The sequence below is a fragment of the Theropithecus gelada genome, chromosome 13 (genome assembly GCF_003255815.1).
Source record: "Theropithecus gelada isolate Dixy chromosome 13, Tgel_1.0, whole genome shotgun sequence".
In the NCBI taxonomy this organism is placed as follows: Eukaryota; Metazoa; Chordata; class Mammalia; order Primates; family Cercopithecidae; genus Theropithecus; species Theropithecus gelada.
Window position 1 is genome coordinate 91473174 of NC_037681.1, and position 27208 is coordinate 91500381.

Sequence of the window (27208 nt, forward strand, 5' to 3'; positions counted from 1 at the left end):
GAGCCCTAATCCAATAGGATTCGTGCCCTTATAAGAAGGGAAACCAAAGCTAGCTATCTCTCTGTCATACGAGGACACAGTGGCAAGGCAGCCATCTACAAGCCGGGAAGAGAGCCCTCATCAGAAACCGAACAATGCCATACCATAATCTTGAACTTTCCAGCCTCTAGAACTATGAGAAATAAATTTCTGTTGTTAAGCCTCCCAGTCTATGGTATTTGTTATGGCAACCTGAGCTAATGATACTTTCTGTACCTTGGTTTTCCCATCTGTGAAACGGGGATAATTATGCCTTTATCTTAGGCTTATTGTAAGAACAAGTTAACACATGGAAAGCATAGGGAACAGAATCCAGCATATAATAAGTACTATGTCTTTGTGAGCAACTGTTATAAAGATGAAGTCTTTGTGCTCAAGGTGCTTGGCTGTCTACCTTGCACAAAAGGTGTCATTTGGCCTTAGCTGGGTATTTAAAAACCCTTGAAAACTCTCACCCCCATTGGCCAATGTTTACAACTCTTCTAGCTTAAGTCTGCATTTCTATTAAAGTTAATTTCTATTGGAAGGGTAACAGTCACTTACTTCTCAAGGTAATGAAAAAAAGATGGACTGAAAGATATTAGATGTAGGTCCCCAGAGGATGATGATGAGTTGGAAGCAAAGGCTGAAGCCCCTGAAGCCTATTTCTTCGAAGCATGAAGTTAAGGAGAAAGTAGAGTGGAGTAAACTTGAGACAGGCAAGGCTATTTAAAACGGTAATTGTTAAACTCTGCATTATTGCAAAATTTCTTTTTTAAAAAAGAGACTCCCTCCAGGCACAGTGGCTCATGCCTGTAATCCCAGCACTTTGGGAGACTGAGGTGGGTGAATCACCTGAGGTCGGGAGTTCGAGACCAGCCTGACCAACATGGAGAAACCCTGTCTCTACTAAAAATACAAAAATTAGCTGCGCGTGGTGGTGCATGCCTGTCCCAGCTACTCAGGAGGCTGAGGCAGGAGAATTGCTTGAACCTGGGAGGCGGAGGTTGCAGTGAGCCAAGATCGTGCTGTGCCACTCCAGCCTGGGTGATAAGAGTGAAACGCTAAAGAGATGGAAAAAAAAAAAAAAAGACTCCAAAACTTTCAAGACTGCATTTATTTGTCTCTAGAAGGTAACCCTGGGCCTTTTCATTTTTCATACTTGTGGAAGTCTGAAACACAGAAAAAAATCCATTATAAATAGTTAAAAATAAGAACAGTTTACAAAAGAAATACAATAATGAAATATGCAAAAAAAAATTTAATTAGTAATCAAAGATGTTTAAATTTAAAGATACCACTCTTTTACCCATTAAGAGTCCATCTTTTAATAGAGGTCACTGATAAGAATGTGATGGAATTAGCACTCTTATTATACAGCCAGTGGTGTTATAAACTGGCACAATGCATCAAGTTATAGAGTGACCTACCTGTGATTCAGCAGTTCTACTTCTGGGAATCTATCCTGCAAAAACAATACAAAATACAGAAAGGGCTAAACACATCAGTTATTTGTCACGTTTATGAGAACAAAAAAACTGAGACCATAGTGGCCAACAGTAAGACAATTGTCCCACCTAATGGGTCACATAAACATGCCAGTGATAGAAAAATCAAGAACAGGCACACAATGTTACGTACCTGATAATTTTTTAATTTTAGTTGCAAAGGAAAAGAAATTGGAAGGATTTTAGTGTATTTCCATCAGTGGTTTTACTAGCGTGGCAAGATCATTTTGTGTCTGCTCAATTTTCTGAAACACTCAACTTGAAGAAAAAATAAACCCATGACTGAAAAATAAAGCCACTCAAGTCATGGTCAGGCTGTTTGGATACTGAAACCCATTAAGTATATATCACTGTGGATGGTAAAGCACTGCAATCAAATGCTTTAACTTAGCCTTAAACATTTATCTATTTTCTAGTCCACCCTCCTTTATATTTCAAGGTTCAGCTTTGTTAGAACAAAAGTGATTAAAAAGGACTTAACACTGTTATACCCACATCCCCCCAACCCCAACACTTCATTGACTTGCCGATATTGGGCAAGTTACTTCTGTTCCTTAGTTTCCTCACATGTAAAATGGATATAATTGTTTGTATAGCACAGGGTGGTTGTGAAAATTAAATAGGTTAATATGTATATGCTGCCAGGAACAGTCTCTGACACAAAATATGTACGACTAGCTTTTTTTTTCTATTCTTGATCGAGTCTTTCCACTATACATGTGATCAACCTTTCTTTTGTTTTATAGTTCAGACTTAGCTTTAGAAGCTTTATTTTTAAAATAAATTTTAATTTTTTACATATTTAGAATTTTTTATACTTAAGAGACAAATTCATATATATTTACCTGAAGGATTAAAGGATGACTGTATACTGCCTATAGTCTAGTGCATTTTCGAATATTTGTTTTTGTTTGTTTTTGAGAGTTAGCTGGAAAATTTCAGAAATGTAATATTTAAGTATGAGAATAGAAAACTTGCCAAAGTTTATAAATGTTGTCTTTATTGTCACAGCTCATTAAAAATTGGCTGTTGGTCTCATCTAAGCCAAAGAGTTTAAGGTCCAAGAAGAGGGTAGTCTGAAGAATAGAAACCCAGTTTGTAGCTTAATGTCTTTATGAAGGCAGGCACACTCCAATTGTTGGCGGTGTGGCTGCAGAATTTGACATATTATCCAACGTACATTCCTCCACCCACTGAGCCAGGCTTGGTGAGGGAGATGGGGGTAAATAGAAATCCTTGCTCACTCAGCTTTAGAGCTCAGTCCCTGTTCCTATAATAATCTGAAAAGCAAGGCTCACCTTTCCAAAGTCCCAGAGAACTACAAGCATAGGCACCATCACAGCATCAGAACCTAAATCCCCAAAGTACAGAGAGCACAGTAAAATCCCAGGGCTATAAATGCAGTCACTGGAGCAGCCTTCCTGAGCCACTGTGCCCTTAGACCAGGGCAGCAAAACCCAACCCCTTACCAGGTGAAATATGCTACTGTGGTGCAGTAAGGAGTGGGGAGGACTAGGACAAACCAGAAAGCACCCACCCCATTAAAAAGGAAACAACTTTGGAAAATACTGGGCTGACTAATCTCATCAGAATATGCCCCATAGGCTATCAGTGAACCCCGGAGCAGATGACTGTTCTTCTCAAGCAAAGGGAGACCCATCACTTACTGTGGTAGAATTTTTACCATCGCATAGAGCCACTACCTGGGGGGATGTGAGATGGACGACAGAAGAAAGAGGCTCAGGGCTTTCCCAAGGTGCTAATGAATTCATCCCAACTAGCCAAACCATCTCATTTCAGAGCTTAAAATGCTATAGGAAGAAATGTCCCCAGTGACTAATTTCACAGATTACCACAACTTGGAACAGGGGTGGTAGGAGTCTACCATCCACATAGGCTTCTTTCTCCCAGAAACTCTCTCCAGGAGCTTTCCCATGACATGCCAGAGTTTGGAAGTATACACTGGCAGCATACCCAGGCCTCTGGAACAGACACTATGTCTCTCCATATGTCCTTTTCCAAAGGCCCTCAAGCCCCAGCGCTCTTGGCATCTCACTCCAAAATTGAGGGTGGTCTTTGTCTAGAGACATGGTCTCTACAGGGTCACTGGCAACTCTGAACGAAATTTAGAGCCATGCATAATCCGAAATGCCAGAGCACAACCACAGGTGGCACATAGAAGGAATATACAATGGCAAGACAGCAAACACCCTGCCATCTAGCAACGCCAACCCCAATACGGCAAAACCCTACACTTCGAAGCTCTAATTTTCAACAGGCCTCTCCTGGACCTTGAAATTAATTTTTCTTCCTACCAACACCATATGCTGTGGCTTCACATGGCTCATGGCCCTCTCTGTCTGCACGAATACTTGCCAATTCATTCCCCTAGTGAACCTGCTCTGGCCCCAGAAGTTAATCTCCATCCCTGTCATCAGCAGATTCTCATGTACTTCATTCAGGAGTTTGCCTCCCAGGAATGTTGTTGATCTTGCACAGCCTGCTCTGACCCCATCTCCAAATCCCCCAAAATGCCCGTCCCTGCCACCACCAGGATTTCACTCCCCGGGTCCTCATCAAGGGCAGGGAAAAGAGTACCACTCCTGCAAACTGAAGCTGGAGAGGGCCTGCCTCCCACATCTTAAGCTCCTCTGGATATGAGCATTTCTGTCCAATGAGCCACGTTAACTGTCACTAGTTCTCTAGTCTGGTCAGGATCCTGAAACCTTATGGAATCACCCCTTCAGGAAAGCTGGGCTAAACTTTATGAGGATCCTTTTGTCAAATAAAGGTCAGCCTGAGCATCAATTCCTTGGACACTTTTTATCTTCAGCCCATCCTGGTTCCTGATTGTAAAATGCAAGCTTTTTATAAAGTTAATAAAGGTGATATTAAATAATTGCTCAACTCACATAGAATTAAATATCTCAGAGATAAATGTTAACAAAGAGAAAACTAGACAGAAAGACGGCTGCACAATAGGTGCTTCAAAGAAAATGCGAGTTCTTCTCCCTCCTGATCAATTCAGTACTAATGTCATTAGTTGGGTCACGGTTAGGTAGTGAGAAGCCACAGTGACCCAAAGTGAGGTGGTATCAGAACCCAAGCAGGGTGAGATGGCACCCACATATAGAGGCAGCCCAGCATGGGATATCAGAGACCCAGCAGATGAGGGGCATGTTCACACAGAGGGTGTGGGCCAGTGCAAACATGGTAGAGCCCAATCAGATGGGAACGGCAGCCCCATGAAAGGGATGGAGGCCTGGCCTGGGGACTCAGAGCCCAAGCTGGGTAAAAAGTCCATGGAAAAGGGCAGTTCAGCATGGAGTAGAGAAACCTGAGCGGAGTAGGCCAGGCACTCGTGTGTGCAGGTGATTTAGCCAGAGCAGGGAGAGGAGGAATTCACATATGGGGGACCTGCGTGGAATGTCAGAGCCAAGAAGGAGGTTTTTGCAGAGGTACAGCTTGCCACGAGTGTTAAAGTTCAAGGGGGTGAGGAGAACAGCCATGTGGTGAGGGGATGGCAACAGAGATGGGAGATGGGTTATATACAGGGGCATCCTTAGATAAGTGACTGATTCCAGGGCTGGGATAGAAAAGTACAAGATGAGCTTGGAACATCTTCTGCTAAAAAAAAGGAAATGATCAAATAATTATGATGACACATCAAACAGAAAGGTTGCCAGCTTAAAGAGCTTTTGCTGGCCACAGTGGGGACAATTTGAGCAATAAAATAATAAAAAATGATAGTATATAACAATCCACTGAATTAAATAGAAAACCATGAGCTCATACTAATATAAAAATGTCTATATAAAAACAACCAAAATGTTCTAAAATATTTAAGTGAGCAGTTAAACTGTGGCGCATCCACACCACAGATTACTACTCGGCACAAAGCAGAGGAACAGACCATTTATACAATGTGGATGATCTCAAGGGCATCATCTGAGTGGGAAAAGACCATCTCTAAAAGTCACATAATGTATGGTCCCATTTTTATAGCCTTCTCAAGATTAATTATAGAAGTGGAGAACAGATTAGTGACGTCCAGGAGTTTGGAAGAATGGAAGGTTGGGAGCAGAGTGTGGGTGTGACCATAAAGGGGCAGCATGAAGGAGATCTTTGTGGTGATGGAACAGTTCTGCATCTGGATTGCAATGGTGATTCCATGAATCCACACATGTGATAAAACAACATACAACTATGCATACATGGTACCAATGTCAATTTCCTGGTTTTGATATTATTATACTACAGTTACAGAAGATGCAACCATTGGGGAAAACTGGGCTACGGATGCACAGCACTTCTCTGTACTATTTTTGCAACTTCCTGTGAATCTATAATTATTTCTAAATTACAAATTTGATAAATGTAGAATGATGAGTAATGAGATATTTACGTAGTTTCAAAGCACCTCCTCACAAAATACACATTAATTACAAAAGAAAAAGATTAACTTTAAAGTGAAAGGCTTGGCAGTCACCACCTTAAGCAAGTGATCAAAGTGAATATCATTAGAAATAGAATAAATCAAAATCTGCCCCATGTAACAGGATGCAATGAGTAGAAAACAGCATCACTTTTGTTATTCCTGCTGACGATGCATATCTGAATCTAATCGAAAGGAAACAGACAAATGCTGATCAAGACACACTCTATAATAAACAACTGGCCTGTAAGCTCCAAACGTGACACGGTTATAAGTCACAGAAGCACCAAGAAACTCTCCTTTCAGACTGAAGGAGCCATGGCAACTAAATGTAATTCATGATTCTCAGCTGGGTCTTTTTGCTAGAAGAGACATTTTTGAGACTACTGGTGAAACTTGAATAGGACCTGAGGATTGTATGGCAGTAACACGACATTAATCCCCAGACTTAGTGGTTGCATTGTGGCTACGCAGGGGAATGTCCTGTTTGTAAGAAATGTACACTGAAGTCTCAGGGGTGATGGGACATCAGGTTGACCCTCAAACATATCAGGAAAAAAGTTCTTTGTACTGCACCTGCAAACTTTCTATAAGTTGACTATTGTTTCAGACTAATTTTTTTTTATTTTAAAAATGAATGGCCGGGCACGGTGGCTCACGCCTGTAATCCCAGCACGTTGGGAGACTGAGGTGGGCAGATCATGAGGTCAGAAGTTCGAGTCCAGCCTGGCCAACATGGTGAAACCCCATCTCTACTAAAAATACAAAAATTAGCTGGGCGTGGTGGTGTGAGCCAGCTACTCAGGAGGCTGAGGCAGGAGAGTTGCTTGAACCCGGGAGGCAGAGGTTGCAGTGAGACAAGATCGTGCCACTGTACTCCAGCCTGGCAACAGAGCGAGACTCTGTCTCAGAAAAACAAACAAACAAACAAACAAACAAACAAACAAGAATGATTTGAATGTAAAAGGATGAAAAATCCTTGACAAAACTGATGAAATTCTGGAATGCTTCTGCAAAAAAAAAGGCACTCTTTACGATCAGGCCTCAGAAGTCATACTTGACAGCGGCCGGGCGCGGTGGCTCAAGCCTGTAATCCCAGCACTTTGGGAGGCCGAGACGGGCGGATCACGAGGTCAGGAGATCGAGACCATCCTGGCGAACACGGTGAAACCCCGTCTCTACTAAAAAAAATACAAAAAAACTAGCCGGGCGAGGTGGCGGGCGCCTGTAGTCCCAGCTACTCGGGAGGCTGAGGCAGGAGAATGGCGTAAACCCGGGAGGCGGAGCTTGCAGTGAGCTGAGATCCGGCCACTGCACTCCAGCCTGGGCGACAGAGCCAGACTCCGTCTCAAAAAAAAAAAAAAAAAAAAGAAGTCATACTTGACAGTAGTGACATGCACTGTCTATAAAAATCTCAAACGTCGAGTCTTCCTTGGTTCATTCTACAAATTAGCACTCTTCCAATTAACAACAAACTTGGTTGGCTAAAAAGACGAAAAATTAAGTGTTTTATTCCCTTTTTTGAAGAAAATTCCAGTCAGAACATTTCTGGCTTTTACTAGGAAACGTTAGTCCCCACTCTAAATTAGTGTACTGTACACGGCCTATGCCCAGGATCAATTATCCTCGGAAAACCAGGACCTCCCATCATACGTACTTGCTACTAGTACTGCCAAGCACAGGCCTGCTCTGCTACTGCAGAGGCTCCTGCCCAAGCCCGGGTCCAACAGGACTGGCAGGAAGGTGTAGCCAGGTGGCTCACCATGAGAGTGACATGATGATACCTACCTGAGGAGGATCCATGAGGATTAAGTGCAAGTCAGATTTTCACCTTGATACTAGCATTTGCAGAAGCATTACTCTTCTTAGATAGTCAGGTTCGAGGTCTAGATCAGGTCATTTCTTCACTTTTTTTTTTTTTTTCTTTTTTTGAGATGGTGTCTCACTCTGTCACCTAGGCTGGAATGCAGTGGCATGATCTCAGCTCACTGCAACCTCCCCTCCCGGGTTCAAGCGATTCTCCTGCCTCAGCCTCCTGAGTCACTGGGACTACAGGTGCCCACCACCATGCCCGATTTTTAGTAGCAATGGGGTTTCACCATGTTGGCCAGGCTGGTCTGGAATTCCTGACCTCAGGTGATCTGCCCACCTCAGCCTCCCAAAGTGCTGGGATGACAATTGTGAGCCACCGCACCTGGCCCCACTCTTTTGTTGTTCTTGGTCTTAGTCATTCCATGTCAGCTTACGTAGCAGCAACAGAAATTCTGTCTCCTATGAGTTGACTGGCCTGGGAAATCTTATATCTCAAGTGGTCAGAATATGAAAATCTAGACGGAGCATATGCACAAATGAATCCTTAGAACACATTAATCAAATCAGAAATGGAAGCCAAGGCCGCCCACCACCGCTTTCCCCACCCCCCCGCCCCCACCAGCCAGCAAGAAGCCTGTAGGACCTCAAATCAGAGCACAACATTGGTGAGAGCCAAGTGAGAAAACTCGAAACACTGGCTACAGAGCTGGAATACCTGTGGCCCGTTATTGCTCACTAATCAATGTTGATTGCTCATGAGACAAGAAAATTTGGTATCTGTCCAAGTGACATGACAGGTATTATGCCAGATACTTTGCTGACATGATATCATTTGAAGTTAGTTATCTTATATACAAGGTAGGTACAATTATTATACCTATTGCTCAGATGGGGAAAACTGAGGATTAGAGGCATTCAGTAGCTCATGCAAGATTACACAGCTAGCAAGTGGTAAAACCAGGGCTTAAACCTCAGCAGTCTGTTCCCAGAGCATACTCTCAACTGCTCCCCTAAACTGCCTCCCTCCAACCACCATTTGTGACTCCACAGCCCTCGCTGTCCCTTATATCATACCATGTAACATGTTTGTTACGGCATGCTTACTGCACATTCCTATACACCTTTCTTATTTCAATAGTAATTGTGTTGCTGGGTAGGATAGAGCAGGGGGCCTCATTTATGTATACCAGTTCACGGCAAGGGCAAAAAGTCCACTTCTGGACTTGGAGAAGCATGCTGCCACTTCCAGCTGTCTCTTTAGTTGACAAAGTAGTAAGTGACAATGAACTGCTTTATTTCATTTAAAATGTTGTCTTACAACCAGCACCACCCTCCCAGCTCCAACCCCCACCAACACACACACACACAAAAGTATCACCAAGCATGCATCTTTATGTATGGCAAGCTACTTACTTCTTTTTCTGGAGACCACGGAGTCCAGAAAACCTTTCGATGGATTAAATAGGATCATTTAAAAGATAAACTTAGGTCTGTATTGGGTGGTTCTGGAGGAGTTTCCCCTTCCCTGGAGCTGCTTACCCGTTAATTTAGAAACAAAATAATTTCCCAAACTAGTAAACCCCACTGCCCCACCCAAGGGCTTTCATAAAATTATCTTGTTTTAATCACACTTTAGCATGGAAAAATTACTCATATCTCAAAGTATACATGTTACGGTTTTGATATCTGTACGGCTATTTAAGAAGGAATATTTTACCAGACTTCTGGTTGGGGAGATAACTTCAGTCGTAGACATCACACCCTGGCGACAAGTATGCACCGGCTCACCACTGCCACCATCTGCCCAAGGCCCTTCCTCTTCATTCTTCAAGCCGAAAGCACAGCTGATACGTTGGGTGACGTTTCTTGATAGCTCTCTAGCCGAGGATATATGTGGTTCAGAAGTGTTGTTACTGTAGCTCTGCTCATCTGGGTCTTGTTTCTGGAAACCATACTTAGTTGTCAAACAGTATAATATGACAGAAAGATTCTGATGACTTAAACCAATACATTTCAAAGTTTTAATGGATGAGGTTTCATTTAAGTGATAAGGGCAATGCTTAAGTTATCATGGAGAGAAAAGCATTGTTCAATTGACCGTATTTTGTTCTCCTATAATCTTAAAATGTTATGAATAGGTAACTGCATTAAACATATTATGGCATGGAACAGATTGTATGTTTTACAATGAACAAAGCACTTCTGTTACACAATTAACATGCAAGAAAAAACTAAGGTAGCCACCTGCACATGCCCAAACACTGTGACCATACCACAATCCAACCAGTTTGGCCAGCAGGACAATCCACTCCTGCCATTGCAGAATGTAGCTTCCTAGCAGTCACCTGGCTAGGACTAATGGAGAAGAAAAAAATATTCAAAGGTCCTATGATATACCTGGAGATTTCTGCCCCAAATTTCTAGGATAATTGTTTCTTTTCCCTCTAGTGTCTCCCTTCTGTTCCTAAACATGATCAAATTTCTACTTAGGAAAGATCTTCACTTTCCAGTTGATCTAACAACTTTTCTGCGGTTTTTTTTTTTGGGGGGGGGGGGGGGGGGGGGGGGGGGGGGGGGGCAGGGGTGGTTCTTCTTTCCACTTGGAACTGCTAGGTTAAATGGACTTGAAGTTTGCCACTTTCCTCTGAATCTGCTTGGATTCCAGATATTTACCAATCATGCACCCTCAGTCTCCTCCAAGTTGATGCCCAGCCCAATTCTCTTTCACCTTTCAAGTGCCTTCTCCAGTCCTGGCCTTCTTCAGCCTCTCTGTAACCTCTCATACTCCTCACCTTTAGTTTCCTAAGGTTCTCTCCTCCTCCATTTTATGACCCCATCTTGCTCCTCTACCTTCTTGCCACATTCTAATGATGATTCCTTCCTCCTACCAACAGAGTTGCTTAGGGCTCATTTCTAAGGTCTTTTCTCTCTTCCTATTTTGTCTCCCCAGATGACTGATTCATTTTCAGCCCATCAATGTTTGCCTCTCCCTGGAACAAGTCCATAAAACCAGCCCACACTTTACTCTGCCTAATGGACACTTCTGAGCTATCCCACTCTGAAAATGGTGGTGACACTATGATACTTCAGTTTACAGGGCCATTTGTGTCATTCCTGCTGAATGGTTGCAAGATCCCATGAGACTGGTATCACCAGACCATTGCTGAGCTCTTCAGCTGGCCTCAGGGAGGGTCTCTCCTAAGAGAGGTCCCTTGGGGAAAGAAATGCCTCTACCTTCCTGTGTCCTGTCTGATGTGCATTCTACTGTAGGGAAACCACCACAGTGCTTTTAGGAAAGCCCCCTCCTATGTCCAGCTGTAGAAATCCTATCAAAGATTCAACAGTCAGGAACTAGGTGCCCCGGACAGTGACCATAGGCAAGTATAGATGGTCAGGGACTCAACTCCAAAGCTCATGTAGATCTGAGTTCAAATCCCAGTCCTGACTTTTCATAGCTGTGTGGCCCTTAACTATATTTTGTTTTCCTTCTCTGTAAAATGAGGGTCATAAAAATAGCTCAGAGGATTGTTATAAACATTAACTGGAAAGTATACATATATCACTTGGCACAGTGTCTCATACACAGACAAGGCCTAATAAATGGTGGCTATCATTATTCTAAAATCTTACACCTTTACCTTTGAGTCTTTGGCTCCTCCCAAAAGATCACTGAGAACCTGGATATATTCAGTTGCACCTTTGAGGATATCAACTTTGCTGGGCTTCCTGCTTTGGGGAAGAAACGGCACAAGTGCCTTCAATTTGGCAAAACCACGGTTGAGATTTTTTATCTAGAAAACAAAAAGGCACAGTGACACACAGAGAAGCCAATTTGTACAGACATCTCCCCAAGCTACAGAAGGGGTTTTTTTCCACAGCCTCCTTGTCTGAGGGGCAAATCTAAACAAGCATATGCCCCAAAGAGTCACCGTTCCACCAGCAGTGCAGTTCATAGTAAAAGAAGAGGGAATGGCATAAACTTGGTACTGTGGGCAGAAGGGCTGCAAGGTGTATTCATGTTCATGTTGACTTCACTCCTCTTCCTTTGAGAGCGTACTCGCTGTATCATAATGCAGAGGCAGTAGAGGAGTGGCTAAAATCTGAGTCAACTACACCCAGGTTTAAAATCCAGGTCTATCACTTACAAGAGTGTGTGGAATACTTCACATCACTAAGCCTCAGTTTGTTCATCTGCAAAGTGGAAAATATCTTAAAGCTTTCTGGGGTGGGGTGTGATTAAGTGATATATTGTACACATAAGATACCTCACCCAAACCTGGCACATAGGAAGTCCTCAAGAAGTGGTATTGCTGCTGATGAATCAAATGTACAACTACTTGTCAACTCAAACACTGAGCCATCAGCTCTTCAACCTCTTTCCCCACCGAGTTAATGATATAGAGGCAAGGGTGAGAATCCAGAGAGTTGGTGAGACTTGAAAGGCTCCTCATATTTTATTTTTCTCTATTCTCCAGCGTCTAATCCCTGTCTCTGAAGGCCTATAATTCTGATGGTCACCCTCCTGGGAGACACAGGCCTTGGGAGAACTGGCTCCCACTATACCACAAAGTCAATATATTTTGAGTATACCCTACCTGGAGCAAACCAGGCAAGGGACATAGTTGGCCAATTCACAGGAGAATACAACAACCAGTCAGTGTATAAAAAGAATTTAATAATCAAAGAACTACAAACTAAAACAGAAATTAGATGCCATTTTTCATGTATCAAGGTGGTAACATTTTTGTTTTATCATACCCTGGATCAGGGATAGCATGAAAAAGAGAACAGTCCTAGACCTGTAAGAAGGGATAGAAATTAGTAAACCTATCTAGAAAGCAATTGGGCAACTTGTATCAAAAGCTCTTCGATTGTATATGCCTTAAGTCTCAGTAATTTCACTTGCAGCATTTTATTCTAAGGAAATTATCAGACACGCACATAGAGTTACATCGATAGGTATCAGTAAAAAGCTACAAAGAGCAAACATGCCTAATAAGAGAATGAATACATTATGGTCCATTTTTGGACAGACTATGCAGTCAAAAACTATTCTTTGAAAGAATACTTAAGAATATAAGAAAATGCTTTTGATAATGTTAAGTGAAAAAATTACACAAATATGTACCGAATGACAATTCTGTAAAATTATATATATATATATATATATATATATATATATATATATATATGAATACACAAAACTAGAAAAAGACTGGGTGGATATGCACAAAAATGTTCACAGTAGTTATATCTGTGTTGTGAGTGTCGCTTAACCTCTTCAGTCATTTCTGTCTTTTCCAAGTGTGTTAATCTTACCATTATAAAGAATAATACAGCTCGTTAGTGTTTTAGTGGATAAAACCAGGACTGATTCTCTGGAGAAGACAATTCCTTCCTAGTGGGAAGGACCACTTAAACTATTAGGTCATAATCTCTTTGTAGGGCCACCAAATCAGATCACAGGGTTCTGGCCATCAAGAGTCTAGTACCGGTAAAAGCAGGAGACTTAGAGAAGTCTCCTACTCTCCTGTCGTCGTTTCTCCGCTTGCCCTCTCCCTACAAAGTTCCTACTTGATTCTCTGGGACATTTCTAAAAGGCCTGAGGTGCTTAGGAACAGCCCCCGGCGGAATTTCTCTCCGCAGTTCCAGGCCTGAACGTGCGCTCTGCTCCCTCTTCCACCCCTCACCCTTCCCTCTCCCGGATTCGCCTCTGCTGCAGCCAAACCCGTAGAATGCAAAGGCTAGGAAGGAGACCATGTCTCCCAAGTTTGGGGCTGAGTTTCGTTAGAGATAGTAAAATCTACCAGCAGGTGCCGCTCCAACCACGGCCCCCAGGACCCTTCCCGTTTGCGAGATTGCTGCGGCTCGACTGGGAAAGTCACTTTACCTTGACAGAGTTGAGTGGGAGTCTTGGGTGCACACTGGGTCGTCGTGTTTCGTTACTTTAAAAAAGAAAAGTCACTTCCGTCAGGCCCCCCTTTCTCCTCACCCTCGTGTGTGCTTCGAGGCCGAGATGCAGAAAGCAAGAAAAAGGAGCGAAGGGGATCCCTGTGCGCCCCAAGCACCCACCAGAGCCTGTGGTGTGAGATGAAAGTTCACCCCCTGAGCTAGAAGCTTTTAAAACACCTGCCCAGGGAGACATTTTTGAAGTTGTCAGGGCCCCTCCTCTGTCCCCTCCCGGACCCGGGTCCTGCACAAATCCTGGAGGGTTAGCGGGCGAGGCGACCAACGCAGCGGCCGCCAACGAGCAGCTGCACGGAGGTGCAGAGGAAAGAGGCCACTGCCGTTCTCCCGACAAGCTGGGGGCGCGGGAGGCCTCGGGAGCTCGAAGTCGCCTCGAGCGGGGGTGGTGAGTGGGCCCCCGGGTGTTGACCAAGTGTTTGGTGGTGAAGCAGGGAGTGGGAGGGGGGAGCGAGCGTCGACCCTGGAGACCCCTCACCCGCTCACGCTCCTTGGCGTTGGCCACACGCCGCCGCTCCAGCACCAACTGGAGGTTTTCGGTAGACGAGTAGCCGCCTGAGGGCAGCCGCTTGAGCCGGCAGACAGCGGCCAGCTGGGGCAGCGGCCCGAACTGCTCCCGCAACACGTCTTCTAGCACCTCGGCTTGCGGGGCGCACAGGAGCGCGGGTGGCGCGGCGCGGGGATCTAGAGCGCCGGGCGCTGGGTCCATGGCGAGGTGGAGGCCGCTGAGGCCGGGCTTTCACTGGCGCACCTGGGGCCGCACGAGGCCCCGGCGGGGGCGGGGCGGGGGCGGGGCTGGACCACCTGCACTCATTCCTCCAGCGTTTTCCAATCCCGGCCTGCTCTCTGGAGGCTGCGTCCAGGCATCGCGTTGAACCAGCCGCACAGGTGCAGATCGGCAGGGCTGGAGCGCAGTACCGGCTGCACACTGGAACTGCCGGCAGCGTGGTGGTGCTGTTTTTCTCAATCCACTTGCCACAGTTCCAGTCCCCCAAATTCCCGTTTAATCAGTCTGGGTTGGGGCCTGAGCTTCTGGATATGTGTATACGGAAAAATGGGATGGATAGTCACAAAACTTAATTCGTTTTGAAATAAAAGTTGCAGAGAAAATGGCAAGAAGAGTTTCTAAGAGCTCCTGTATCCCCTTCGCCACGCTCTCTACTTACTAAGTTTTCACGTTTCCTCCATTGCCCTCTTTCTCTCTGTGAATATTCTCATTTTCATTATTCTTTTTCCATTCTATTTGAACTATTTTCTTTTTTCGCGGGTAGGGGGATACATCGTTTTACTCATTTTCTCCCTTTTCCACACAGACCTTTATTGTCAACACAGCCAAACACAGTTGTTACTTCAGAAGATGTGCTGGAAAATAGCGATCCCGAACTTGTTAAATAGTAGAGTACAATTTAGTATTTTAGAAATAATTAGCTACATCTTCTGTTTTGACTAGATTACTCATGAGAGTTTGTTTCTCTGGAGGTTATCAGTATAACTGGAACATTCTGATCTTGCAACTGGAAATCAGACATGTTTCTGGAAGCCCTCTGTAAAATCCTTCCAAGCATAAAAATACTTTTTTTTTTTTAAGTCTGAGAAAATATTTTTTCTCCACTTTTGTTTTAGGTTCAGGGGTATATTGGAGGTTTGTTATGTGGGTAAATTGTGTGTCGCTCAGGTTTGGCGTACGAATGATCCTGTGGCCTAAGTAGTGAGCCTAATACCCAGTGAGTATCCTTCCAACCCACGCCCCCCTCTTACCTTCCCCTCAAGCAGACCCCAGTGTCTATTGTTCCTATCTTTGTGTCCCTGTGTATTCAATGTTTAGCTCTCACTTATAAAGTGAGAATGTGCAATGTTTGGTTTTCTGTTCCTATGTTAGTTCCCTTACGATAATGGCGTCTAGCTGCATCCATTGATCTATTCTTTTTTAAAAGTTTTTAAGTTGCAGACCTGCTATCATATCACTTCTAAATACTTCAGTGGGTATTCCCCCTAAACAAGGCCTCTCTTCCACACAACCACAACACAACCACTCAAACTAGGAAGTAAGCATCGGTACTATGCTACCATACAATCCATGGACCCCATCCAAGTACCACCAGCTGTCTCAACAATGTCTTTTTCCCTTCTGGTTGGAATCCAATCCAGGAGTACAAGTTTCATTTTGTTGTCATCGTTCTACTCTCCTTCATTTTGGACCATTTCCTCCATCTTGTCCTGTCTTCATGCCCTTGACAGTTTAAAAGAGTAAGGGCCTTTCATTCTGTAGTATGTCCCTCAACCTGGGGCTGTCTGCTATTTGCTTATGTCCAGACCCCAGCCATGCCTTCATGGAGGGACTCCGTATAAATGATGCTGGGCTCTTCTCAGTGCATCACATCAGGAAGTACATGAGGTTGATCTGCCCCACCACTGGTGATGTTAACCTTAATTGCCTGGTCAAGGTGGTGGTGTCAGGTTTTTTCACCATAAATTGATAAATATTTTGTGGGCCAGGCGCGGTGGCTCACGCCTGTAATCCTAGCACTTTGGGAAGCCGAGGCAGGTGGATCACAAGGTCAGGAGATCGAGACCATCCTGGCTAACATGGTGAAACCCCCATCTCTACTAAAAAATACAAAAAATTTAGCTGGGTGTGGTGGCAGGCACCTGTAGTCCCAGCTACTCAGGAGACTGAGGCAGGAGAATGGTGTGAACCTGGGTGGCAGAGCTTGCAGTGAGACTAGATCACGCCACTGCACTCCAGCCTGGGAGACAGAGCAAGACTTCATCTCTCTCTCTCTCTCTATTTATATATATATATATATATATATATATTGTGTGTGTGTGTGTGTGTGTGTGTGTGTGTGTGTAGATACTCCTCATCTGTTGTTGACTCCTGCCTGAATCAACCAGCACCATGACTAGAGTCAAATGATTGGCATTCTACTGTGAAGAAGAGCTTTCCCTTCTTCCCATTCATTTATTCATTTTGTATTTATGTGAGCATGGGCCCACAAATTTCTGTTTTATTCACAGGATGTAATTTATTTACATCATTATTTTAATGCTCAATTTGTCTCAGATTTGGCCTATGGGAGGCCCTCTAAGCTGGCTCCTCTGTCGTTTTCATATGACCCCCTCATTCTTTGTGCACTTTCTTATTTGTACCAGGAAGGCGCTTCTTGAATTTTCCCAGCTCCAGCCCAGGAATCAGTCTATTCTTCTTTTAGTGGAAGTTAGGATTTAGAAACCAAGATCTGTATGCTTGGTTGCTCATTCCTTTTTGGATGTCATTGCTTCTAAGCCCTTTTTGCAGATATGACACATATGTAGGTAAGTATACATGCATATAATACGTATAACTATATCTGTGTATCTAAGTACGTATATATTTGAAACCATGAGTTCACACTAATACCTCCAACTCTAACCAAACACCTCAGGTTCCCTCTAGTTTCCCTGCTTTCCTTTTTTTTAACTGCTCACCCCATATCTGCTTTTATAACTCCCTTCTCCAACAATGAGAAACTTGACTCACATTATCCTCAGTGTAATTACTTATTTGCTCAATCCCTGTACATAACCAATTTCCTAACCACATCAGCCACCTCTTTGGCCCCACCATTCTTCAGCTCCCACTCTGACACTGCCTCCCAGCAAAGGTCAAAGGAAAGAAGGGGACACACCAAATGTTTGAATGAGGTTCCTTGAGCATGGTCCGGGAATGGGGAAGTGTGACCTACACATCACATCCTCTATATTGCTTATTTCACAATAAGCATGGGCCAATTCTATAATTTAAAATATTTTTTTAAGTATGAAAATATTTTGTTTGCTCTAAGTTCATTTGGTGTTGTCTACTGGCAGACAGATAGAAGGCAACAAGGGCCAAATGTATGGGAACAAAGTTTAAAATGGAGATAGCTTACCCATTTACTTAACTTTCCTTGAAAGCATCATAAAGGACATCATTGATATTATTCTATTTTATTGCCAAACCTTGCAGTGAACAAGGTGGTGTACATTAGGAACCCAGTGTGAGCACACCAGATTTGATTCCTTCATACCTGTGTTCTTCCATAAACTCCAACTCTTAACTTTCTGACCTCTGGTCTGTTAGATTCATACGTTATGTCATTGTTCTCAGGAAAAGCAGTCACGTGAACTGATTTAAGCTAAAGTGTTACACCTGATAGTGACTTAGTGCTGAAACCTTGCCATACACCCAATAATACAATGGCCTAATGAACAAAAAGTTTCACTATCCTCTAACAGCGTGAAAGGTGTAGGTCAGCTCTGCTCCTCATGGTCACTTGGGGACTTATGTTCCTTCCAAATTATTGTTCTTCCATCCCTTAGGGCCAACTCCCCTAGGGCATTGTCATCACTGGCATGGCTGAGGCTCAGTCGCCACCATATCTGGGTTCCAGGAGAAGGGCATGGAAGAGATCTTAAGGCCTGACCAGAGGCGGCACATAGGATTCAACTCACATGCCATTGGCAGGAATTCACACATGGCTACACACGGATGCAAGAAACGGCGGGGAATGTAGCCTGACTGGGGAGCCATGTTCCTGGCTACAATTCTGTTCAATGGGGAGAACGCATTTGGTTGACAACAGGAGTCTCTGTCCTAGTGCCCCTCCTCTGTGTTCCAGTAGTGCCCATAAAGCCTCTGCGAGATCATTTATTTCTCTTATTTTGGCTCCTGGAAGGAGGATCACTGGCCACAGCATCTCCAGCACCTACAGAGTGCTGGCTTGGCACAGAGTAGACATCCAATAAACATTTGCTGAATAACTGAGAAGGCAAATGAATGACTAATGCTTGCAATGAAGTAAAAAAGCTACTTTGACATGGGTAAAATAAGAACCTGCTTATTCAGGTAAAATCTTTCATGTTTTGCCACAACTACTTGACCCTATAATATATATTTGTGAATAAATAAATAGATGAATGAAAAAGTTTACCTAAGATTACATAGAAAGTAGGAAGATCTCTCTGCCATGGAAAACTGAAGGATAAGTATCCTGTTAGATGCTGGAGATATGCTATGGTTGGTGTACACAGTACTGGCTCAGTTGCATTCATCCTATACTACTCTATGGGTCTAGTAGGGAGTTTCCCCTTCCAGGCTGCCTGAAGTGTGTGAACATCTTTAGGTCCCATAATGCATTGCTTTCCTTGTGTTTGCTATTCCTGCTTATTGCCCTTCCTTTGTGGAACCAGACCTCTCAGGATGCAACTGATGACATCCTCTCTTTACTGCTTTTTTGTTTCCTGAGTCCTAAATACCTTGTAGCCCAGTACAATGCCAGCTGAATGGAGTCCACCCTTGGGGTAAGGATGGGGACACACAGCTATCTCAAAACACAATGCCCTTGAAGAAAGGGGATCCCTGTCTAGTTCGTTGATTGATACAGACAGTAGGTCTCTGAGTCAACGGTGCAAACAGCAGCGTAAGGCTAAAGGACCTTTTACCAATTTCTTATTGTTGCTCTGTTTCAAAAAGCAAGACATGTGCTTGCTTCAAATCATGTTTCTGACTTCAGCTCCATGACTACTACAGGTAGTTGGTAAAATTTCTCTGGCAATTGAGTTACTACCTGTCTTGGTTTCTGCTGCTGCTGTCGGTTTTGCCTTTTTCTGTGTGTTATTATGTATTTTAGAGTGAAATGAGAAAACTCTTGGTCAAATGCCATTTTAAAGAGAAAGTTCCCCTAATACTGGCTTTAAATAACACTTTTTTTTTTTCATTTAAAATTAAGAAAGCTATTTTTTCACTTAGGGAAAGTTAGAAGGCATGCAGTAAGAAGGAACTCTTCACCTTTGCCTGATAACATAAGGCTGGGTGAGATGATGACTTAAGGCTGGCACATGTTGAGTGCTAACAAATGTCACCATTATTGTCACTTCTCTTGCTGGATAAGCTGTTTCCCTCCATGCTTGTGGGCAGCTAAGAAAAGGTCAAAACTGCTCTGTCTACTTGGGGACAATTAACTAACACTCCTCCCGAATCCTGCCCTGGAAGGGGAAGGCAGGGACAGGAAGGAAAGAAGGGGAACCTTAGCAGTAATCAGGACTCACACTCCAGGCAGAGGCTTCAAGCAGGCCAGGGAAGCAGAATCTCGGTTTGGACCCCTGGATTTGGAGAATGAATTTTTCTGACTTTGGGCGGGGGGACATTTTTGTTTGTTTTTCCCTTCGGCTTTCAATACTCTAGCCTGTTTTACTTGTGCAAAGGAGCCTATGAATGATATTCCTAAAGCCAGGAAGAGGTAACCATGCTGAGTGGAGTCAAAAAAAAATCAGGGTTTCAGGTTGTTTTTTGTTTGTTTGTTTGTTTGGGTTTTTTTGCAGTACCTCTTTAACAAGCCATCCCTTCCCTTCAGGAACTCCCACCCTAGGTGCCTCATCACCCGACCCCACCCGTTCCAGAAGGGATTGAGAGAGATAAGGTAGGTGGGGTGTCATTCCTGAGCTGTCTCCTTAGAGGCCTCTGCAGGGAGCCTGCCTTGCAGCAGCAAAGACCTCATGCCATTCCCCCCAGCAAGGCTCAGTATAGGCTCAGAAGCTCTTCTATCTATTCTAAGCAGATGCCAAGAGATTTCATTCAGGATCCTGGTGCTTACATAACCATCAGAGGGCTGGAGAGGCAGGAGGAGCTCTGAGTTTGAGAACACACCACTGCCACTGCCATTCAACTCCATAAATGTGGGAAAGGGGCCTGGGACACTGTGGGGGAGACACACCTGGCCCCATCTCCTTGCTCTCCACAGAAAACAGACAAAAGGACAGGAAGGTGAGCTCTGCCTCACTTCCACCCTCTCAATGTCCTACAACAGTTTCTAATTAAATCATCTTAATTAGCATTCAGAACACTGAGTCCAAATTCTAAAAAATGAAGCTTCTGCAGTGCCAAAAGGCATGAGGTGGAGGCAGTCAATCCACATTATCTTCTCCTACGAGACACAGATAAATTGCCCTCACTCCATCTCCAGCCAGTCCACCTCGTCAGTCTTTGCCCATTAGTTACCCTGGGCCTAGGTGAGAAGAACTCTCCCCTGCTGGGTCTGCCCTCCTAGGCACTCAGCACCCCTCATCACAGTGTCCAGATTGTGGCTCACACATGCCACCTTTCTCCCATTAGCTCAGGCAAGACATGAAAGAGCTGCTAGAAAAGCAGCTTTAGTAAAGAAGACCAAGAATGCACTTTAAACAGAGACCAAAGACTATAGTCAAGTCTATATTGCCCAGAATTCCCATCCAAATCGATTTGGCAATTTCCTTTGTTCATATTCACATAAATTCACATTATTATGATGTTATATTATTTTTGGCATGGTATTATTATTTTATCCCACCATATCCTGGGCATTAGACTTTCCTCCCATTGTACAGAAAATCAATAAAGTTTAATGACTGGGCAAGGTCACGCTGCCAGTCAGTAGCAGAGCCAAGTCCAGAACTTAGCTTTGTCACATTCACTGCACATTTGTCACATTCACATTCACTGCAGCTCTCTTTCCTCCAAGTCTGAGTGGCCTCCAACCCAAGATCACTCAGCACAGCCTCACATTTCCAGCTGCTTGAGTCCTGGTACACAGGTCCTGCCTGCTTGCTATGTGGAATAGTTCACTTCCCTTGGGGGCCTTATCTTCCTCCACCCCCACCAAACATGAGCTAGGGTCAGTGTATTGGCTACACCACCAGCAGGGTTAAAAGAGGGTCAAAAGTGTGTCTCAGAAAGAGGACAGAGAACAGAGAAAAGGAATAGACACAGAGACTCTACCCTTGGGCTTTGTCCCCAGGAAACTGGCCAAAGACCTTCTCTTCCCAGAGCCCCTTAGCTCAGGGGCTTCTCATTGGTGCTGCTGTGCTTCGGAGCCCTGACAAAACATAGAGAGAGACCTACAGCCTCATGAAGGGGCCCTGGGAAGCGCCGAGCCATGTGAGCTTCAGTGGCTTTGCAGAAGAGCTGAGAAAATGAAGCAGAGAGTGGGGGCTACAGGCAGAGGGCCATGGCTGTCAAGAGGGACCTTCTGCAGCAGGGCATTTGTATGACCTTCAGGCAAGTCATCTGTATTCATTCATTTTTACACTGCTGATAAAGACATAACCAAGACTGGGAAGAAAAAGAGGTTTAATTGGATTTACAGTTCCACATGGTTGGGAGGCCTCAGAATCATGGTGGGAGACCAAAGGCACTTCTTACATGGCAGTGGCAAGAGAAATGAGGAAATGCAAAAGCAGAAACCCCTGATAAAACCATCAGATCTTGTGAGACTTATTCACTATCACAAGAACAGTATGGGGAAACCACCCCCATAATTCAAATTATCTCCCACTGAGTCCCTCCCACAACACGTGGGAATTATGGGAGTACAATTCAAGATGAGATTTGAGTGAGGACACAGAGCCAAACCATATCATTCCATCCTTGCCCCCTCCAAATCTCATGTCCTCACATTTCAAAACCAATCATGCCTTCCCAACAGTCCCCCAAAGTTTTAACTAATTTTAGGATTAACCCAAAATTCCACAGTTCAAAGTCTCATTTGAGACAAGGCAAGTTCCTTCTGCTTATGAGTCTGTAAAATCAAAAGCAAGCTAGTTAATTCCTAGATACAATGAGGGTGCAGGTATTGGGTAAATACAGCCATTCCAAATGGGAGAAATTGGCCAAAACAAAGGGGTTACAGGGCCCATGCAAGTCCAAAATTCAGCAGGTCAGTCAAATTTTAAAGCTCCAAAATTATCTCCTTTGATTCCAGGTCTCATATCTAGGTCATGCTGATGCAAGAGGTGGGTTCCCATAATCTTGGGCAGCTCCACCCCTGTGGCTTTGCAGGGTACAGCCTCCCTCCTGGCTGCTTTCACAGGCTGGCATTGAATGTCTGCAACTTTTCCAGGCACACAGTGCAAGGTGTAGGTGGATCTACCATTCTGGGGTCTGGAGGACGGTGGCCCTCTTCTTACAGCTCCACTAGGTGGCACCCCAGTATGGACTGTGTAGGAGCTCCAACCCCACATTTCCCTTCTACACTGCCCTAGCAGTGGTTCTCCATGAGGTCCCCGCCTCTGCAGCAAACTTCTGCCTGGACATCCAGGCATCCATACATCTTCTGAAATCTAGGCGGAGGTTCCCAAACCGCAATTCTTGACTTCTGTGCACCTGCAGGCTCAATGCCACATGGAAACTGCCAAGGCTTGGGGCTTGCACCCTCTGAAGCCACTGCACAAACTCTAAGTTGGCCCCTTTCAGCTATGGCTGGAGCAGCTGAGAAGCAGGGCACCAAGTCCCTAGGCTGCACACAGTATGGGTACTCTGGGCCTTGCCCACAAAACCATTTTTTCCTGCTAGACCTCTGGGTCTGTAATGGGAGAGGCTGCCACAAAGGTCTCTGACATGCCCTGGTGACACTTTCCCCATTGTCTTGAGAATTAACATTTGGCTCCTCGTTACTCATGAAAATATCTGCAGCCAGCTTGAATTTCTCCTCAGAAAATGGGATTTTCTTTTCTATTGCATTGTCAGGCTGCAATTTTTCTGAACTTTTATGTTCTGCTTCCCTTTCAAAACTGAATGCCTTTAACAGCATCCAAGTCACCTCTTGAATGTTTTGCTTAGAAATTTCTTCCACCAGATACCCTAAATCATCTCTCTCAAGTTCCAAGTTCCATAAATTTCTGGGGCAGGGGCAAAATACCACTAGTTTCTTTGCTAAAACATAACAAGGGTCACCTTTGCTCCAGTTCCCAAGAAGTTCCTCATCTCCATCTGAGACCATCTCAGCCAGGATTTCATTGTCCATATCATTATCAGTATTTTTGTCAAAGCCATTCAACAAGTCTCTAGGAAGTTGGAAACTTTCCCACATTTTCCTGTCTTCTTCTGAGCCCTCAAAGCTGTTCCAATCTCTGTCTGTTAGCTAGTTACAAAGTCACTTCCACATTTTCAGATATCTTTTCAGCAACACCCCACTCCTGGTACCAATTTACTATATTAGTCCATTTTCATGCTGCATTTCAAGATGCACCCAAGACTGGGAAGTAAAAGAGGTTTAATTGAACTTACAGTTCCATATGGCTGCAGAGACCTCAGAATCATGGCGGGAGATGAAAGATTCTTCTTACATGGCAGTGGCAAGAGAAAATGTAGAGGTGCAGAAGTGGAAATCCCTGATAAAACCATAAGATCTCATGAGACTTATTCACCACCAAGAGAACAGTATGATTCAAATTATTTCCCACCGAGTCCCTCTCACAACAGGTGGGAATTATGGGAATACAATTCAAGATGAGATTTGGGTGGAGACACAGAGCCAAACCACATAATCATCCAAACTCTCTGGGCTTTATCTCCCCATTTGTAAAGTGAGGGTTCTAATAGATCCTTCCTCAGAGGTGAAGTGAGGAGTGAAGTAGGCCATCAGCAAAACAATCACCACTAATGCTTGCATGGTGCGATCCATGTCCCATGCACTATCCTAAATTCATCCTATGCATTGACTTTCCTAATTCTCACAGCACCCCCATGAAGGAGGTATTGCAGTTACTTCCATTTCACAGAAAAGGAAACTGAAACACGAAAGTCAATGAACCAGCTTTCCGAGCTAGAAAGGGATGAAAATGGGATTGGACCCAGACTGTTTGACCTCATAGCCTGGATCTATAGCCACCAAGCTCTCCTGCCTCCATTAATCCCCATCATGTTGTTAGTTAATGGTAGTATGATTTATGAACCACACAGAAAGTCCAGAAATGTGGTTATCATACAGACAAATCCTAAGTGACCCAGGCTAAGGGGTGGTTGGAGCACCAGTGCAGAAGCTACAATCAGAGCTGGTTGAGGAGACACTGAGGGACTTGGCTCAATTCCATTGACCCCATGGCAGAAATGTGATGAAAGGTTCACTGGGGTCACCTTGAAGAGGGCCTGGGATCCCAGTCCTGGGACCTGTATGGTGGAGAGTGGAAAATACTTGTCAGGTCTAAGAAGTCAAAGATTGCAACAAAAGCAGAGCTTTGGGGAGATTCAAGAGGCAGTGAGATGCAGCTGCTTTGGGGAGTGAGGCAGGGTTGCACTATAGACAGTCTGCGGCTTGGGGCCCTGTCCTGCAGGAAGAAGCCAGATGGCATGGACCCTCTGGCTAACCTAAAGCACATGGACCCTCGTGCCTCCCAAGAGGAGCCAAGGCATACTTACTCTTCCATGATTCTCACTGGGGCCTGGGGCTCTCACTGGGGGTGGGGGGTCCTTGGAGTTGGTTGCCTAAGCTGCAGCAGGAATTGCTGATTGGCGAGGTGTAACAATTTATAACTGGCTCTTATAAGTGAGAGCAATAAACAAAAGAGAGGGTCCTTCTGAGAGGCATGGTGGAGGCACACAGGAAGGGTTGGGCCTAGGCCCAAATTCATGTGTCAGAGCAGTGAATGCTGTATGTATCTAGTGCATGAAAAGAGCTGGGCATTTGTTGATAGACACTCAAAATTTCTGACTAAGCAAGTGTAGATTTTCCTCTAAACCAGTGACATCCCTCATCCTCAAAATGCTGTTACATTTTGAGGTCTGAGAGTCATTTCGTAACAACTGTAATTTCTATAGCTTCTCCTACTTATGCTAGAGTCAGGTTGTGCCCTAAATCATAGTGAGTGGGACCCCAGCCTCCACGGTGAGCAACATGCCCACAAAGACTAAAAATCTCTGGGAGAGAAGGCTGTGGGTACCTGAGTGTCAACAGCATACCCCGTGTGGTGGCAGTTGTCTGTCACAGCCTGCTAGTGCCACCAAAGCAACCCAAGGTCACAGAGAGTGGCAGGTATACAGAATTCCCGCAGTGGAGGCAGGGCGGGCAGGCCCTCCAGCGAGACAAGCTGGCCACTTCCCCCGAGGGCAACTGACGACTGCACTCTGTCTCCCCAGATGGTCCCAGTCAGTCTGTGGAGAACTTCATTCCTCTGCCTCTCTCTTGAGGAAACTGCAATTTTCGGAACCTCCCCTGAAGGAGAGAAGGGGACTTCAGGGACATGAGAATTGACCCTGAGGAGTTGGCAGGAGGGAGTCCTTCCTGTTTACCTGCCCTAGTCCAGCCACTTCTTTGTTACCTTTAGGCTGCGGGGCCCCATTGCTGTTCTGCGAGATCGGCTGGATTGATTATGAACAGTTCCTTCCTACTCCACACCATCACCTCTCCACAGGACTCCTTCCTGGGGTTGTGAGAAGGGGCTGAATGTGCTAACTACTCTGCTCCCTACTAGAATGCTAGCCTCATGAGGGCTGGGATTTTTATCTGTTTGGTTCACTGTTGAACCCCTAAAATCTACAATAGTGCTTGGTACATAGTAGACGTGCAATGAACGTTCCTGGAAGGAATAATTATTGATATAAAGTAAAATTCCTGAAGTAGATTTCAGAGTTAATGGATCCTAGTGGCTGGGCCCGTAATCCCAGCACTTCGGGAGGCTGAGGCAGGCGGTTCAGTTGAGGTCAGGAGTTTGAGACCAGCCTGGCCAACATGGTGAAACCTTGTCTCTACTAAAAGTACAAAAATTAGCCAGGCATGGTGGTGCATGCCTGTAATCCCAGCTACTGGGGAGGCTGAGGCAGGAGAATCGCTTGAACCCAAGAGGCAGAGGTTACAGTGAGCAGAGATCATACCACTGCATTCCAGCCTGGGTGAAAGAGAAAGACTCCATCTCAAAAAACAAAACAAAACAAAAACAAAAACAAACAAACAAACAAACGATAGTTAATGGATCTTGGGCCAGGCACAGTGACTCATGCCTGTAATCCCAGCATTTTGGGAGGCCAAGGCAAGAGGATTGCTTGAACCCAGGAGTTTGAGATCAGCCTGGGCAACACGGTGAGACCTCATCTCTACAAAAAATAAATAAAATTAGCTAGGTGTGGTGGCATGTGCCTGTGGTCCTAGCAACTTGGAAGGCTGAGGTGGGAGGATCACATATACTGAGATGTCAAGGCTGCAGTGAGTCAAGATCTCACCACTGCACTCCAGCCTGGTTGACAGAGCAAGACCCAGTCTCAAAAAACAGTGGGGGCCAATGGGGGGGAGTTAGTTATGAATCTTTAGACATTAAACAAAGTAACTGAAATGTAGGAAAAGGCGAGAATGACCCCCCGACCGATCAAAGCCCACTTGTGGCTGCATCCCGGGCCCAGTGTCTAAGACCTGCTGCTGTCACTGCCACCACCATGCCCAAGAGGAAGAACTAAGGGGATGCTAAAGGAGATAAAGCCAAGGTGAAGGACACACCACAGAGAAGATCCACGAGGTTGTCTGCTAAACCTGCTCCTCCAAAGCCAGAACCCAAGCCTAAAAAGGCCCCTGCCAAGAAGGGAGAGAAGGTACCCAAAGGGAAAAAGGGAAAAGCTGATGCTGGCAAGGAGGGGAATAACCCTGCAGAAAACGGAGATGCCAAAACAGACCAGGCCAGGAAAGCTGAAGGTGCTCGAGAGGCCAAGTGA

General features: G+C 44.8%; 1 protein-coding gene and 1 pseudogene across 1 annotated transcript; one reads left to right on the forward strand and one right to left on the reverse strand.

Moving 5' to 3' along the window:
• Positions 1-1117: 1117 nt before the first annotated feature.
• FIGLA (folliculogenesis specific bHLH transcription factor) lies at positions 1118-14449 on the reverse strand. Its single transcript, XM_025354883.1, has 5 exons — positions 14216-14449; positions 11412-11564; positions 9491-9715; positions 1449-1483; positions 1118-1190 (listed from the first exon to the last, which is right to left on the reverse strand). The coding sequence occupies exons 1-5, from the start codon at positions 14444-14446 to the stop codon at positions 1175-1177; spliced, it is 660 nt and encodes a 219-aa protein (XP_025210668.1). The 5' UTR covers positions 14447-14449; the 3' UTR covers positions 1118-1174.
• A 12486-nt stretch (positions 14450-26935) lies between these two features.
• LOC112605190 lies at positions 26936-27208 on the forward strand (annotated as a pseudogene).

Coding starts and splice junctions, on each gene's coding strand:
- FIGLA (XM_025354883.1), bottom strand. CDS start 14,446: ATGGACCCAGCGCCCGGCGCTCTAGATCCCCGCGCCGCGCCACCCGCG. Junction 11,565..14,215: donor ACGCCAAGGAGCGTGAGCGG/GTGAGGGGTCTC, acceptor TTTGTTTTCTAG/ATAAAAAATCTCAACCGTGG. Junction 1,484..9,490: donor TCTCCCCAACCAGAAGTCTG/GTAAAATATTCC, acceptor TTGTTTTTGCAG/GATAGATTCCCAGAAGTAGA.